Source organism: Apium graveolens, chromosome 1 (genome assembly GCF_009905375.1).
Source record: "Apium graveolens cultivar Ventura chromosome 1, ASM990537v1, whole genome shotgun sequence".
Lineage (NCBI taxonomy): Eukaryota > Viridiplantae > Streptophyta > Magnoliopsida > Apiales > Apiaceae > Apium > Apium graveolens.
This window is the reverse complement of record NC_133647.1, coordinates 82,565,434-82,582,410: the sequence shown is the minus strand read 5'-3', so window position 1 is coordinate 82,582,410 and position 16,977 is coordinate 82,565,434. Positions and strand designations below refer to the sequence as shown.

The following is a 16,977-nucleotide window of genomic DNA, read 5'->3' as shown; positions in this document are numbered from 1 at the left end:
ACAGGTTATTATCTTGGAAAAGAACCATTCATAACTAGAGTGATTTCAACCATCAAGTGATATTTATTACAACCCAAAAGTGATTAAGTCTTACCGGGGAGTAACCTTTAAGTAAGGCTAGTCTGCCGGCCAAAGATACGTTTCTTATTTATTACCTTACATAGTCATACTTATAAATAAGCCGAACTCAAAACAACTGAAAACTAATCCAGCTTATTTGAACTACATATGGTCCAACACCAAACAATCTACGGAACAGCTGGCCATTTCCTACCTGTTTCCTGGCTGTGGTTCTCATGGCAGGCATCTTGATTCACTGTTGTGTTGTGTCAATTTAAGAAAACAAGTGTGAGCTATAATGCCCAGCATAATAATGTACAGTATCAAAATGACTATATGATAACCTACGTAAAAGATCATATATGATAATTATATTTTATCCGAAAATAGTTTTTCCTTGGTGATACACACCTTCTTATGAAAACAGTTCTTTAGGGGATTTTATTATCCTTCGAATACCTTAATAGGAAACCCAGCACCTAGGCTTGGGTTACGGTATTGCATCACAATTCCAATTGGAAGAAATTAGGACACTCGTTGGAGCCACCGTATACGATGATCAGTCGTAATACGATAATAGTAACCTTTTCTACTAGTAGAAGGACGACACCTTCGTATCCCGGTTATCACGCTTTCCACATTCGGGCTACGTGTCCCATTTTTGGGTATACACATACTTCACAAGTTCCTGAGTACACAGAGTACCTTCACCTGGGGTACATCTAGCACACATAGTACCAGATTCTACCCCTCCGTTGTCCTTTAAAATAATTCTATCAATCTCGAGAACTCGAACCACATCGAAGTTCCCCAAGCGTTTTGCTTGTTGATAGAAATAACTTATCTCACTAAGATATAAGTGTATATATGTATATACGTACTTCCGAGACTTTTGGAGGAAGTACTAAGGATGTGAGTTGACCATTGTCAACAGATAATTAAATATGGGGGAAAAGTTTCTCCTTGAAACTATATTCAAAATATTAAATAAGTCGGGATAATATTCACCGACGATCTGAAATTATTCGAATGATGTTCCGAAATCAGGAAGTATATTTTAAATCAGGATCTATGATTTTTAAATCAATAATAAACCCTTTAATGAATAATAAATAATTAAATAATAATCGATAAATAAATAAACTTCGAATGAGTTTACTCTCTAAAAGAATATTTAAAATAATATTCCTCAACTAGTTTATGTCTACGTAGTTAATAATCTATCATGTATAATCGGGTTTGAAATACATAATCGTTGGAGTATACTTCTCCCGTAATAAAGGAATAGGTATATAGTATTTATTATTTGAAAAATAAAATATAGTTGAGGGAATATGATGGTTGGGAAATCGTTTTAATAAAAGTTTGAGGTATTTTAATGTTTCGTAAGTGGACGTTGAGTCCCTTTAACACGTACTACTATGAACTTACAATCGTCCTATAGCATCACCGGAATGACTCCCGGGTTTTCGTCTTTAAATCCCGACCGACTCTCGGTCTTATATAATACGTCACACTTAAAGCGGAATTAACATTTCACGATATATAGTTATCGTACAACATCACTACATTATGCGAAAATTCAACAACTACGTATCATGGCAAACTTGGTATTTATACAATGATAATAAAACAATTCTTTCACAACACAACAGTAAATGGAGTTGGGTTCGTAAACTTGCCTGGGTATCTCGAGGTGGAGGATGCTCTAGGTTCCGCTCGGAAATCTATAACCATAAACACAATTCTTTAGATCTCGTTCTAATTTTCGGCGACTCGCAATCACGTGCTACTTATTATGTACCCTCTCAACTTATATTACCCTTATTATTCCTTTAAGTCATTATTCACATCACGGTCACTTCATTTTTCTAAGTATCTTAGGTTCATTCTCATTATCACCGTCGGCTCCGCTTATGGATCCTACGGTTTCTAATCGCGCAGTCTCGACTCCGATATTTTTATAAATTGAAAAATCATGATTTTTACTTGAAATGTTTATGTCAGTTAGGAAACTCAAAATACTACTCTCTGTAAAAATTTCATGATTTATGAACACTTGTAAGTCGATCCTTTATATTTTCAAAGTACGTAATTCATAGCAGTTTTTTATCGCGTAAATCATTTTTAGTAAAACGGCCATAACGTTTGGTCCGTAAATCGGAATCAAGCGATTCAAGCGCCTAAACGATCCTTATAACATTGTCTACAATAATCAAGGGTTATTTTTCAATAAACTACAGTTTATAACTTCGGGAATTTCTCCAGAAACTTAAAGTTACGATTTGTTGGTTTTAACGGAGTTACGTTTACGTTCGGGGTTTCGTTTACGTCCTAACTCTTAACATAACCACCAACAATCATCACCTCATCATCAACACAAAAACTCCTCTCAAGAAAATCATATTCTTGAGGCAACAACAACCAACCGTAAATCTACTTAACTAAATATCAAGATTCCAACCATACCACTTCTAAAGCTAGGTGTACAACTACATACTAAATGGATCTTGAAAATGAATCTTAAATAAAGTTGGGCCAAAGATTTTTACCTTTCTTGAAAGCTTGAAATGTGTTCTTGAGGATGGTGGAGTCTTGGAAGTGCTTGGTATGATTTTCGGAACCTAAAACCACCATTGAAATCAAGAAACCAAAGAGGAGTTACTATTCATACTATTCACTATTGCCTTTCTTCAGTTTATTTCACCCATCAAACCTTGATAAAAAGAGATGAAAGAATTTTCTTACCTTAGTTTGATTGTTAGGAAGCTTGAGAATTAATGGGATGATTTTACCATGGCTAGATTTTGAGAATTGAATTTGAATTCCTCCCTTCTTCTTGAGAAAGCCGAATGGAAAAATGAAGGGGTGGGGGGGTTTTATGCTTGCTTCTCTTGGTTGCTTCTAGGAAATGGGGTGGTGATATATTTCCCTTGATTTTTTATTCTTCCTAGCATAGCATTCTAGGTTTATTCCTTGTTGCAAATCTTGGGGACAAATCCAAGTAGCTTGCTAGCTTACAAGCTAAACTACATGTGTTAGCTTCCTTAGCACACTATTTGGCTAGCTTGCTTGATCATCCTATGGTTAGCTCACTATTTGATGAAGTAACCATGGTTACTTTCTTACCATGGTTGGTTAGTACGTTACGTTTATTTAATCGATTACGCGTTCGCTCGGTTGCTTAAACGACTTCGTAATACTTACTCGTAAATGGTTCGCGACGTAATTCCTTTCGTATTTATTCCTTATATTTGAATTATCACACTTGAATATAAATCCGTAGGGTTTTAATCTTGTAGTTATATTGTGATTCCCGTAATCCTCGATGAGTCATAAATACGGTCATTTTTCAAAGTTCGTTTTCTTCGAAAACTAATAGCGTTTACATACACTCATTTGGTACGTATAATCATAATATCAACTCCGAAACTCCTTTTCTCATGCACTACATAGTGTGGGCTCAAAAGTTTTTCCCGTCCGTCAGGGTTACTATTCATTAAACATTTTATAAGTTCTCAAAAATTTGAGTTATTACACAAAGTCCCCTAGAACTTAATAACTGGAGTATTGAAGAGCTCACTCTTGATCAATTATGCATAAACACATACTTTTTTTCTTTTCTTTTTTTCTTTTTTTTTCTCTTTTTTTTTTCTTTTCTTTTTTTTCAACAATTTCTGAATGAGTGCGTTTCGCTCCATCTCATTAAACCCTAGAATACTCGTAAAAATATGAGTCGGCTACTAGCCATTTGACACCTAGCCTTACAACAACTAGCAATGAAATCCAAGTTTTTCTCCAGTTTAAAAATTCGGTGTTCTTTTTGTCAATACGGGAATATCACAACTTCTAAATATAACCAAGTGATAAATCTGAACAACAAACAAGTGTGATCATGATCTAGCTCTAAAGCAACCCCATAAGACTTTGTGAAAATATTTGTTTCTGGCATGCAAATCAATTCATTAGGACTTAAACATCCCTCTATTCGTCATCACCACACTCAAATCAACATCAACTTATCAAATAGCATAGTTCGCTTAAGGGATCATGCTAATGCATGCACATGCATCTATATGAAATCACATAAAAAGACAAACAAATATATCCTATATGAACAATCACGCAACACTACAAATGAAATACAACTATATGCAACATGAATCTATATGAACTATATGGACACACACAAACTAATCCTTACATTATCACCCCCACACTTAAAATTTTTAATGTCCTCATTGAAGGTAATAATAAGGATTTCAGGCATACCTAGTTGTCAGAAAGATCACCCTCTTTGGGTGGAGGATCAGGTGGCCAATCAACCTCGCCACCAGTGTCTCGGGAAACAGTACCGAGAGCGTATGTCAAATCCGCAGCAAAATGATGGTGAATGTAGTGTATGGCCTCTATACACCTAGTCAATCACCTGTACTGCTCATCACCAACACCAGTCCTATCAACTGCTTGCTGTATAGGAGAAAAACCCTCTGTAGGCACAGGAGGATCAGTTCGGCTACCCTCTTCATCATCAAAAATATATCCAAACACCTTGTCAGGGGGTGCACCTAAAAATGTATAACTCGAGTGATCTGGTAGTGGGTTAACCTCCAGTGCGGGAGCTTCTTCAATAGATGGTTCAAAAAGCTCCTGAGAAATTTTCAACTCTGCTAACCCAAAAGAATCGAATGGCATATCCAACATCCTCTTCCACGGAGGTGCATTCAAAACCTACATTTGCTCTGCTCCTTCTTCATCTTCAATAAATGATTCCCCTATTAAAGCTCTCTCTAAGATATCTGACTTTGGTAATTGCTCAAGTTCTGAATTCACTACAGAGTCGACCCACTCTACTTTAAAGCACTCCTCTTTAGCTGTGGGTAACTTTATTGCCTTGAACACTTTAAAAGTGACCTTCTGATCATGAACCTTCATCGTAAGCTCTCCTTTTTGCACATCGATCATAGTTCGGCCTGTAGCCAAGAATGATCTTCCCAAGACTATGGGAATCTTATTATCTTCCTCAAAGTCTAGAATTACAAAATCAGCAGGGAAGATAAGTTTGTCCACCTTGACCAACACATCCTCCACAATGCCTCCTGGATATGTAATAGAACGATCAGCTAGTTGCAATGACATGTATGTCGGGTTCGGATCAGGCAGACCAAGCTTCTTGAAGATAGATAAGGGCATCAGATTGATGCTAGCTCCCAAATCACATAAACATTTGTCGAAAGACAAGTTTCCAATAGTGCAAGGAATAGTGAAGCTTCCAGGATCTTTAAGCTTCGGAGGCAACTTCTGTTGCAGCATAGCACTACATTCCTCTGTAAGAGCAACGATCTCTAAGTCATCGAGCTTCACTTTCCGAGAGAGAATACCTTTCATAAACCTCGCATAGCTAGGCATCTGTTCAAGAGCTTCAGTGAAAGGTATGTTGATATGAAGTTTCTTGAACACCTCCAGAAACTTAGCAAATTGCTTATCCAACTTCTGCTTCTGCAGCCTCTTAGGAAAAGGAGGTGGAGGATAGACCTGTTTCTCCCCTGTATTACCCTCAGGAGGAGTGTGTTCCACAATTTTCTTCCTTGATTCCACTTCTGCTTCCTTCTGCACATCTTCTTCAGCCAAAACTTTAGATTCTGGAACTTGAGATATTTCAGGGCTTGCAACCTTCCTAGACCTCAATGTGATGGCGTTCACCTGTTCTTCTGCTTCCCTCTTGCTTGAATTGGCTTTTGTATCACTAGGAAGCATTCTTGGTAGTCAAGTCAATAAGGCGTTAGAAATTTGTCATATCTGGTTCTCCGGAGTTTTGATAGAAATAGCCTGGCTTTGGCATATAAGAGCCTGGTTTTTGCACATAAGCCTCAACTCCTCCAATTCAGATTTTTCATTCGAAGATAAACCTGCATCATGAGTTTGTTGTTGAAGTTGGAGTTGTTGTCTTGGTGCAAATTGTTGCTGAAAACCAGGAGAATTAAATTGCTTGTTTCCAAACTGCTGGAATGGCTGTTGTATCGCATTTTGATTATTGCTCCAACTGACATTAGGATGATTCCAGTTGTCAGGATGATAAGTGGCAGGAACTGGCTGCTGCGATCTCTGAATGTTGCTCACAAACTGAGCCGAATCACTAGATATAGCGCATTGCTCCGTCGCATGCGGACCTGCACACATCTCACAAACTCTGGTTATCTGATTAACACCATAGTTAGCCAGAGAATCGATCTTCATTGACAACGCCTTTAGTTAAGCAGTGATAGCCGTAGCTGTATCCACTTCAAGAACTCCTGCTACCTTGCCATGTGGCAATCTATGGATTTGATACTGATATTCATTAGCAGCCAACAGTTCAATTAGATCATAAGTTTCATCGTAGCTCTTTGCCCATAATGCTCCACCTGATGCAACATCGAGTATGGGTCTTGACTGTGCTCCCAAACCATTATAAAAGCAATTGATCACCATCCAGTCAGACATTCCATGATGAGGATACTTTCTAAGCATCTTCTTGTAGCGCTACCAAGCTTCACATAGAGATCCTCCCGATTGCTGCATGAATTGAGTAAGAGCATTCCTCATTACAGTTGTCTTCGCTATAGGGAAGAATTTAGTAAGAAATTTCTGAGCAAGATCTTCCCAAGTAGTAATCGAACTAGCTGGTAGAGAGTGTAACCAGCTCTTAGCCTTGTCCCTCAGGGAGAATGGGAATATTCTCAGCTTCACAACATCTTCAGAAACACCGTTGAACTTGAAGGTGTCGCAGATCTCAATGAAATCCCTAATGTGCATATTGGGATCTTCCGTTGGAGAACCCCAAAACTGGATTGAATTCTGAACCCATTGAATTATGCCAGACTTGATCTCAAAGGTATTAGCTGTAATAGATGGCCTGATAATGCTAGATTGAATGTCATTGATCTTGGGTTGAGAAAAATCCATCAAGGCTTTTGTTCGTGCTGCTAGATATGCCATTATAATGAGTACCTGAAACACAAACAAATAATCTGTGAAAGTAAAAGAGTCCGAGTCAGTGAACTTTAACGACCACTGCTGAAAAGCACATAAACTAAAAATTAAAACGGAGTCCCCGGCAGCGGCGCCAAAAATTTGTTAGGGCGAAAACACGCGCTAAATTACACGCAAGTTTACACGTTCACAAGTAGTATAAGATATAAATCAGATTTGTTCCCACATAGACTGGTTGAGGTTAATTATAGATTATGCACCTATGCAACAATGTATGGCTATTGTTCAATGCTAAGACAAATAACAATTTGGGTTTTTACTAAACTAAGAGATTATACTAAATAACATTAGCTAAGAGAATTGAGGTTGAATTACTTATATGAGACAAACATGGGATTATAACTTCATTACTACTTCATTCAAAGTCATTGTTCTTAACCTTAGCATGTGATGGTGATGACACTAATCATATAACACGAAACTAGTAAACGCCAACTTTCGTTGTACGAATACCCTACTACCAAGCATCCACAAAAGAGACAGAAGTTGAATAGACACCAATTATGCTTAGTCCTTATATGTCTACAAGAATTGAAAACATAACGATTTAATGCGCAAGTTATCTATCGTGATTACATAGGGCAAGTAAGATGGTTAAAATTACCTACAAATCATGCATAACAAATACATGAACCTATGCTAGCATGGAAAGTTCTAAACCTCTATATTCACTGTCGCTTCAATAGAGATTAACACACTATCTTATATGTTAGCTACGCACATAAGACGAATAAGCACAACCAATACTAGGATATCAATCAATCACCACATACTAAGGTATCGAAACAATTTAACTAAATAAATCCATAAATAAATCCGTTAGAACCCCATGATAACGATTAGATCATAACCGAACTCATCGTCACCATGGGTTCCAATGAAATCATGATAATAAACAATATAAGAGTACTAGGGTTTAAAGACAAATCGAAAACAAGCATCCAAGTATCGCCTAAATCAAAGAAAATAAAAGTCTTCTTCTTCGTAGCCTTCTCGTGCTCTCTAGGTCTTCTTATTGCTCTCCTAGGTCTCCTTGTTAAAAAAGTGATTTTATTGATATATATAGGCTTCTGGTCGTTCTGGGCTTCCAGACCCTCAAAATCAGATTGGAATCAGGATTCTGTGAAAATAACCTGGCGCGGCCGCGCGCTATCCCAGCGCGGGCGCGTTCTGTTTCTGACCTTCTAGCGCGGCCGCCCCACATTCCAGCGTGGGCGCGCCGTGCTACTGTTCTTTCAACACGGCCGCCCCGCTTCCCAACGCGGGCGCGCCGTGCTTCTAGATTTTTGTTCTAATTTCTTCATTTGCTTGTAAGTTGAGTTCCGCTTATCAGAATTCGACGATCCAATAGTCCATGCGAAGCTCTCGAGATCCTCTACAATTTGAGAATGACCTAAGCTTCCAATTCTGCTCTTTTTTCAGCACATTTCTTAGAAAAACTCCTTTCTTCATTTAACTGATGTCTGAAATGCAATAACACACAAACACATCAAAAATACCAACTTGAGTCCAAAACACCAACTTAAGCCTGTAATGAAGCGTGCCAAGTAGATATAAAATCCACTTATCAAATTGCCCTTAGCAAAAAATATAGATAATCAATTTGGTTGGCTATATTTGTCGAAACATTAAATCCCTTAGGTATAATTTTGCTATCATAATTATACATAATATCATTGGAGTATTTCCCCTTCCCCTTGGTAAAATTTTACATAATTCTTGATTTATCATATTTTAGCTAACCGTTCTTCTAATTACCATTGTAGATGCTCTAACTATGCTTGAACTAATCGAATATTTTGGTAATATTTAATTCAAAGTTCGATGAACACATTTTCAAAATTGATTAAAATGTTTTGTCTTTAACAAAAGAAGGTCCGTTGAACACAACTCAAAAATTAACAAAAAAATGCTTCTACTAGTATAAAAGCTCGATAGATATATTTGAGAAAAGTAGTGCTATATCTACATAATTTTGTAAAAAAAATTGTAGAGAATAACATGACACTTGATGTGGGGTGTTTTAATTGGTGTTGTTGATGTGAATGTAGCGGTCAATTCCAATTAAAATCAATCACGTGTCATTATGTACAAAATTCTGTACACACAATTTTTCATTTCAGAAATAGACAAAAGAATGAATTTTTATTATTAAAAAAGGCTAAAGTGAGGGAAATTGAGGAAACATATTAAAATGTCTCTATATCTAAATTATTCTTTAACACTAATACATGTTTATTTATGTTGCAACAAATATAAACCGTAAGCTCCCGCGGCGAGGGATTCGGAAATTGTGTGTATCTTTCATAAGCTTTTGTCAGAATTTCAAACATCCAACATAGTCTTTTCTTGTTTAAAAATAATGAAAAGGAGAGAGAGAGGGAGAGGGAGAGGGAGAGGGAGAGGGAAGAATAAAACTAAATATTAAAAAGAAAAGCAAACCAAACCCAGTTTTTCTTTTCCATTCATCATTTTTCTTCCTTGTTTCTTCCCATCCCTTATGTTCTTTTAGGTGTAGAACTTGTCTATAAATTTGTGTAGAATTGCATGCACGTAAACTTCACCAGTACATACCTACATTGTCATTTCTTGACCATTATGCTCATTTAATTAGTATCTCTATTGAATTTTCGATATTTTATCGAATATCTTTTTCGGTTTCTATGGCAAGCGAGGGAATTTTACAGTTTTCTGTAGCTTCTGTTGTGGGAGATGTCCTTCAGCAGCATGGAAAAAAATTAAATGCGATAGACTTGGTGTCCAGGAAAGCTAATGAAGATTGTATGACCAAACTTTCCTTGTTTTATATAGATGTGCATAGTTTTGTACTAACTTCAGTTCATCCTCAGGGGTAGTTAGATCTGTATGTGTTTTTTTTTATTCAAAGGAGTCGCAAGTATGGTACAAATAATAAACTGGAGGGCGAAATCGAATACTGAGGACCTCTGTTTTCGTCATTAGGCTAGGACCTCGTTGGCAGTTTTCTCTATATGTTATTGTCCATCCCAGTCTTCTCTTTGAATTTTCATAGATTGATTATGTAAAATGTAGATGCAGATAATGAGACTACAATTCGGTGCATGCATTTGCAGTTGATAAACCCAAAAAAGAAAAAAATTGTGCTATGCATTATATATATTTACAAAAAAATTGTTGCATGCATTGGTAATTTGTAGACTTGATATACAATTAGCTAAATGGGGTTTTATGTTGATCTTACAGATTATTTAATAGAATTAATATTGGAATTACAAATTTTCAGTTATCCGAAGAAATGAGGCAACTCAGTGGTTAAGAAAGATGATTGGAGTTGTTGCAGCAAAGGATTTGCCGGCTCAGCCTTCAGAAGAGGAATTTAGGTTGGGTTTGAGAAGTGGAATTATCCTTTGCAATGTTCTCAATAAAATCCAACCGCAGGCTGTTCCAAAAGTAGGCTCATCTTTCATCTCAATTTTATGTCTTTTCAAATTTGTATGAGGTTATAAGAATTAAGATAGCTGCACATGGTTAAACATTACAATTTCTCGCTTTGAATTAGGTTATTGAAGCGCCTACTGATACTGTTATCATCCCTGATGCGAAAACTAAGTCTGCAAACCGATACCAAGAGAATGTTAAAAACTTCCTTTTGGTCGTGGATGAAATGGGGATTCCAACTTTTGAACTGATTGATCTTGAAAAGGTGCGTCTGCCCTTTTTCATCTTGATCATAAAAGGTGTGTCAGATTTGATCGTATTAGAAGTGTATATAAGTATTCTAATAAAAAAAAATCATGTTTCAGGGAGGTGATACTTCTAGTGTAGTAAATACTGTTTTAGCTATGAAATCATATTGCGAATGGAAAGAAAGAGGTTCGTATGGAACATGGAAGTATGGTGAAAACCTGGACGCTGATAAGCAAGCACCACGAAGAAGTTCAGAAGTACCAATTCGGCTTTCTCTATCTAGGATGTCTTCTGGAGTGTCTTTGGATAGTTTCATTAGCGAGAATATTGGCCTTAACCCTACTGACATGGTTTGTAGTATCTCTCTTTCAAAGTGCGAATCATCAGTACTGTGTAATACTAAAGAAGACTGCTGATTGTTTTGCTTTCCACTCAAATTTCAGGATGGTTCGTGCCCCTTGCATATACTTATTCGCGACCTTCTTTCTGATAAAAAGAAGGACGAAATCCCAATCGTAAGCTTTCAGAAATTTTTTAATTTTATGATTTTAATTGATACAAATCAGAACTAGCTAGGAGTGAGGTAGAGATGTAGCATGCATCGACATATTCTTCTCCAGTCATAAAAATGTGTCAGACTATGTTTTGGCAAAACTTATGCATTTTAAAGGGATGACGATACTAAGTAAGTCCCCTGTAAAAGGAACTTAAAAAAGGTAGCTTATGGGCCTGTTTGTTTGACACTTATAAGATTTATAAATTCATAACTTTTCGACGAATATTTGTCGACCAATGAAGGTAACTTACTACTTGTTTATAAAGGTAACTTACTACTTGTGGGTTTTTACCAATGAAGATATCAGTGCTTCTGAAGAAATTAAATGATTTCGAGAATAACATGCTTACTCAAGCATTTTAATGAAAAAATAAGCTGAATTTATGATCAATTTAAACTAGAAATCTCTATTCCCATGCCCGCGCCAAGCTTTTGGTCTCAGAGAAATAAAGTCTGATATACACACATCAAATACAGATAGTGGAGAATATGTTGCACAAAGTCACGGAGGAATTTGAGCATCGCATTGCCAATCAAAGCGAACAGGTAAAAAGAACCAAATATAAGAACATGAATCTGTTGGTCTATTATGGAAAACAAATTTAGCTTTGAAGGTAATCTTCTAAATATACCCATTTGGTGATATAACAGATGAAACAAGATATTAGAGACTTGGATGGTTCTTACGGCAACGAATGCATCTCGAGTCCTGGTTCCGATGGATCAAAGGTATTCTTCTCTAATAAAAGAATAGTGACTTCACTTGCAAGCGTTTTATAGTTTCAGAATTGACATTGTCTATTAGCATGATGAATTTAGAATCGTAAAATATTCTCCAACAAATTTTTGTCATATTGTTTCATCAAGGCGGATGACAAAGAAAGTTCAAAGTTTGTGAAAGAGGAATATTTTAATGAAAACTATAAACCTAATTATGGAGGTGATACACGAAGTCTGAAGCAGCTAATCGAACACCACCACAAGAATTTACAGGTATTACAGATGCAGATATGCTGCATTAGCCTATTATAGACTTTGCCCGGTAATGGCTCATGTCTTCATGTTTGTAATGTAGGTACTAAAACATGAACTTTATACCACTAAAGCTGACATGCAGAATTTGCAAATGAAGTATCAAGATGAGGTCCACGGATTAGGTAAAATTGTCAAATCTCAAATACTACATAAATGGTAAAACAGGAGAACAATTAATTCCTGTCATGCCTTAACAGGTGAACACTTGCATAGTCTAGCACATGCTGCATCCGGATATAGAAAAGTTTTAGAGGAAAACCGCAAGCTATATAATCAAGTGCAAGATCTCAAAGGTGACATGGCAGTCACAGAAATACTAAAACAATTGATTTTTCTGTGGTACCTCGACTAGTTACCTGAACTTGTTCCTGTAGGAAGTATTAGAGTCTACTGCAGGGTGCGGCCTTTCTTGCCTGGAAATCCAAATCAAGGAAGCAGTACTCTTGCCAATATAGAAAATGGAAAAATAACCCTTACTACTCCTACAAAATCTGGGAAAGACGGGCTTAAATCATTTTCCTTCAATCAAGTTTTTTCCCCCTCTTCAACCCAAGGTCACTAAGGTCCCCAATATTGTCATCATTTTCAGATATACTTAACTTTTCCATGGTTTATGTTAAGAATCCATTCTTGTCATTTGTTTCTTCTATGCACAGAGGAAGTATTTTCAGACATGCGACCTCTAGTTCAGTCGGTACTTGATGGGTACAATGTGTGCATATTTGCCTATGGTCAGACAGGATCTGGGAAAACATACACCATGGTAAAATATATTTAGCAATTGTTAATCTTAATACGATTTCCCATTTTTATGAAACATTCTGTCACTTCTTAAGTACTTTTATTTGATCCAAGTCAAATATCTGTCTGCAGAGTGGACCTAATGATTTAACAGAAGAGACTTTAGGTGTAAACTACAGGGCGCTTGGAGATTTGTTTCGTATATCAGAACAAAGAAAAGGCACCATTTCTTACGAAATATGTGTTCAGATGATTGAAATTTACAATGAGCAAGTCAGGGATCTCCTTGTGCCAGATGGCATTCACAAAAAATATCCTCTGATTTACCTGCACTTGTTTCTTTTCATAAAAAATTCATTATTCGATTATAGAGTCGGCCTGATTCAATTAGGAACCTTCACTTCTTTAACTCTTGAAAACATTAGAAATTCGTAACAATTCACAGAAGGGCTTAAATGTACCAGATGCAAATCTTGTACCAGTTTCATCAAAATTCGATGTTATAAATTTAATGAACCTTGGACAAAAAAATCGTGCAGTTGGTTCTACGGCTATGAATGATCGAAGCAGTCGTTCTCACAGGTACTAGAACCATTTTATTCATGAAAAGCATATTTGGTTTTACTAAAAAAAATTCAAATTCTAAATTAATGTATCCTCTACGTACTCTGGATGACTTTTGTAAAACCTAATCTTAATATTCATTGCTTAGAACTATGTACTGCTAACACCTTGGCATTTTGGCAGTTGCTTGAATGTTCATGTTCAAGCAAGAGACCTGACATCTGGATCGGAATTTCATGGTTGCATGAATCTGGTTGACCTGGCAGGAAGTGAAAGAGCTGACAAAACCGAGGCTGTGGGAGATAGGTTGAAGGAGGCGCAACACATCAATAAATCTCTTTCTGCTCTTGGAGATGTGTTATCGGCTCTTGCCCAAAAAACAACACATGTTCCCTACAGGAATAGTAAACTCACACAGTTACTTCAAGATTCTCTTGGTAACTCCACTTTTTAGTTTATGGAAAAAAGAATTTTTCTTCATGTCTGCTGTGAATAAGAAGTGCATAATTTTCAGGTGGGCAAGCCAAGACACTAATGTTTGTTCACATTAGCCCCGAAGTTGATGCTATTGGAGAAACAATTAGCACTCTTAAGTTTGCCGAGAGGGTTTCTACAGTTGAGCTTGGCGCTGCTCGAGCAAGCAAAGATAGTTCTGATGTCAAGGAGTTAAAAGAACAGGTTATTACCCTCTTTGAATAAAACTTTGAAATTTGATTTAGGGTTACGCCTATAAATCTTACCAGTGGTACAATGTTTACATATGCTAGCCTATAATCCGAGTTACACGCCACCTACAAATCATATATGTATATAATTTGAAGAGGTTGAAAATAGCAGATGTCTTCCTTGTAAGAGGTTGAGTGCTCGAGTCTTAGTGGAGGCATGGGTGGATGTGTGTGTATATAAGATATTGATATTTCCAAAAAGTATATATGTTCCACGATAAGATACTGATGTCAAGTTGTCAACCTTCAAAACATCCTGAAAGTTTTCTGTGCATAATAAAGAATCGTACAGAATTTGCAATAAACACTAAGCAGTCAATGAGGATACCTCTAAAAACACTAAAGTACAACTTAAAGAACAAGCTGAAATTTTACAACACAAGTCATTGAGGCTTTCCTGAAGGCTATTTAGGTGCCTCTGCGTCACTTTCAGTTGAACTTAATATCAGCCTCTACCTCCATTAATTACTTATTGCAAAGTTCTGATAAATTTTGTGATTTTAGATTGCTAAACTAAAAGCAGCCTTGGCAAAGAAGGAGTCGGAAAATCTTCAGCAATCCAAGTTGGTTAGGATGATGTCTGCGGGGGCTTCAATATCCAGTTCTAATTCACTAGGTGGTGGGAATATATCTAGCGAGGAAGATGGATACTTGAACTTGAACGTAAGTTAAAGGCATCATCACATCCAAATAGGCACAATCATTATTACATTGTTATGCTGAAGTCTGGTTAAATCATAGTTTTGCTTCTTGTGCTATACAGACTGCTAGAATGAACTCATTTAATATGCAGTTGGTTAGACATCCATATAAATCTAAATCATATATCAAGACATTTGGTTTAAAAATTTCAAAGCTTAAAATCACTAAATAATTAAAAAAATTGAATTGGCTTCTTAAAAATTTATAATATGGCATGCAGGAAAATACTGGTGCTTGGTCATCACCAACTGCAAGTCCTCAGTTGAATCGGACAACAGATTCTGGAAAATGGGTCGATAAAATCATACTGAACAAACCGAACCCAAGAAAAATATACCCAGAACAACCGGATAAACATTTTTTAAGCAGAAGTATTAGTAGTTCCGAATATGAGATAAGTACAAATAGATATGATGTTGCTACAACTACCGATGAATCTGACATAGAAGCGGCAGCTAGTGACAACTCTGAGCCAGACTTCTCCAAAATTAAGAGCATGGCTTTGCTGGGAACAAAAGGTAGGAGTCCAGCTCCAAGGCAAGCAAAGACCACACTTATCAGGTACCATTCGGATCCTAGAATGCGTCCGTGATATTCAGCAGTTTCCTGTGTTTTGATACATTAATTTTTGAGAAATTAACAAAAATACAAATTATTTCTCAGTTTTTTTTTTGTGATTGTACAATTATACATTTCAACGAGAATCAACCACAAACAACTTCTTTTTTCATTTTAAAAAAAAATAAAAGTTACATTTGAGTTTGCATTTAGTTGCACACATTTGCATTTTGTTGCAAACTCGTACATTTATAAAAAAAATCATGTTTTTTGCAAAATAAAAAAAAAATTATTTTTGCTATCATAAAACATACTTTGGACAAAGGTGATGTTTTTTTTCACATGAGCTCCAATTCAGGTTGTTTCCACCGGGCAAATAAGATGTTGTCATATGCGCACACGCCCCACCAGAACACCCTTTGCAAGCACAAACAACCAGATTTGTCAATTTGCTAAACAAAGCTTTTTATGAAAACCATATATATGTTGTAGGGCTTTATATTAAAGTATATAGACACACATTTATGTCAATGAATCTGCATTCAGGACCCCGATTCCGCCACAACCATCGGCAAGGAGACAATCCAATGGAGCTCGATCAGGAATTCCCAGGACCGCCAGGCAGAATGTCGATACGAGGAGAAAACAGGGTAGTGGGAAGTAAGACTTGCTGGATGGGAATCAAGTTTTTTTTGATGAAGTGGTTTTAAGTATAATTTTATGTACATAGTGAGTGAGAGAGGTTGGTTATAATTACAGTAGCCTATATATTCCATAGTTTAATCCTCGAGCCACCGAGTGTTCATGCTATTTGAGTTATTTGAAATTACAACAATATTAATTTGTTTTAGTAAGAAATGAATTTACAAGTACATAGGAAAGAAAAACTGAAGATTGAATTGACAGCTCTCTTACATCTTCCTGTTATATTTTAGGGAAGTTATATTTCCACAAGCAACTATTTTACTTATGGAGCAAATTTAGGTGAAAAGACGGAATTACTCTTATGTTATTTTTCTATTTAGATGATTATTGCAGATAGTAATGTGTTACTTCTGAAAACAAAAAAAACTTCTCCGAAAATCCCATATTTCATATCAAAGTTTTGATAACTGAATCCTTTTTACCATCTACAAATGCGAGGAAAGATTTGTTGAGGTTGATAAGAGTTCAGAAGCTAGTACTATACTAAAGCTCTTCTAACTTATGGTATATCTGAGGGTTTCGTGCATTTTCAGTCAGAACGGGGACTAATGAGACTAAAGACAGCACTGAATATAATAAGTTGACTTTCCTTAATAAGAAGCTGACATTAGCATTCATCCAAATAGAGCGCAT

General features: G+C 36.4%; 1 protein-coding gene across 1 annotated transcript; it reads left to right on the top strand.

Moving 5' to 3' along the window:
- Positions 1-9,489: 9,489 nt before the first annotated feature.
- Positions 9,490-16,544, top strand: LOC141720121 (kinesin-like protein KIN-14I). Its single transcript, XM_074522477.1, has 19 exons — positions 9,490-9,873; positions 10,355-10,521; positions 10,631-10,774; positions 10,875-11,108; positions 11,202-11,273; positions 11,792-11,860; positions 11,966-12,043; positions 12,182-12,307; positions 12,390-12,471; positions 12,547-12,642; positions 12,724-12,903; positions 13,006-13,112; positions 13,223-13,403; positions 13,513-13,672; positions 13,838-14,091; positions 14,169-14,332; positions 14,884-15,042; positions 15,302-15,642; positions 16,186-16,544. Exons 1-19 carry the CDS (start codon positions 9,756-9,758, stop codon positions 16,301-16,303), a joined length of 2,850 nt encoding a protein of 949 aa, XP_074378578.1. The 5' UTR covers positions 9,490-9,755; the 3' UTR covers positions 16,304-16,544.
- Positions 16,545-16,977: the final 433 nt, after the last annotated feature.

Excerpts from the sequence above, each read along its gene's own strand:
- LOC141720121 (XM_074522477.1), top strand. The coding sequence starts at position 9,756 with ATGGCAAGCGAGGGAATTTTACAGTTTTCTGTAGCTTCTGTTGTGGGA. Across the intron at positions 12,044-12,181 it reads CTGGTTCCGATGGATCAAAG|GCGGATGACAAAGAAAGTTC; the intron begins GTATTCTTCTCT and ends TGTTTCATCAAG. Across the intron at positions 13,404-13,512 it reads AGATGGCATTCACAAAAAAT|TAGAAATTCGTAACAATTCA; the intron begins ATCCTCTGATTT and ends TCTTGAAAACAT.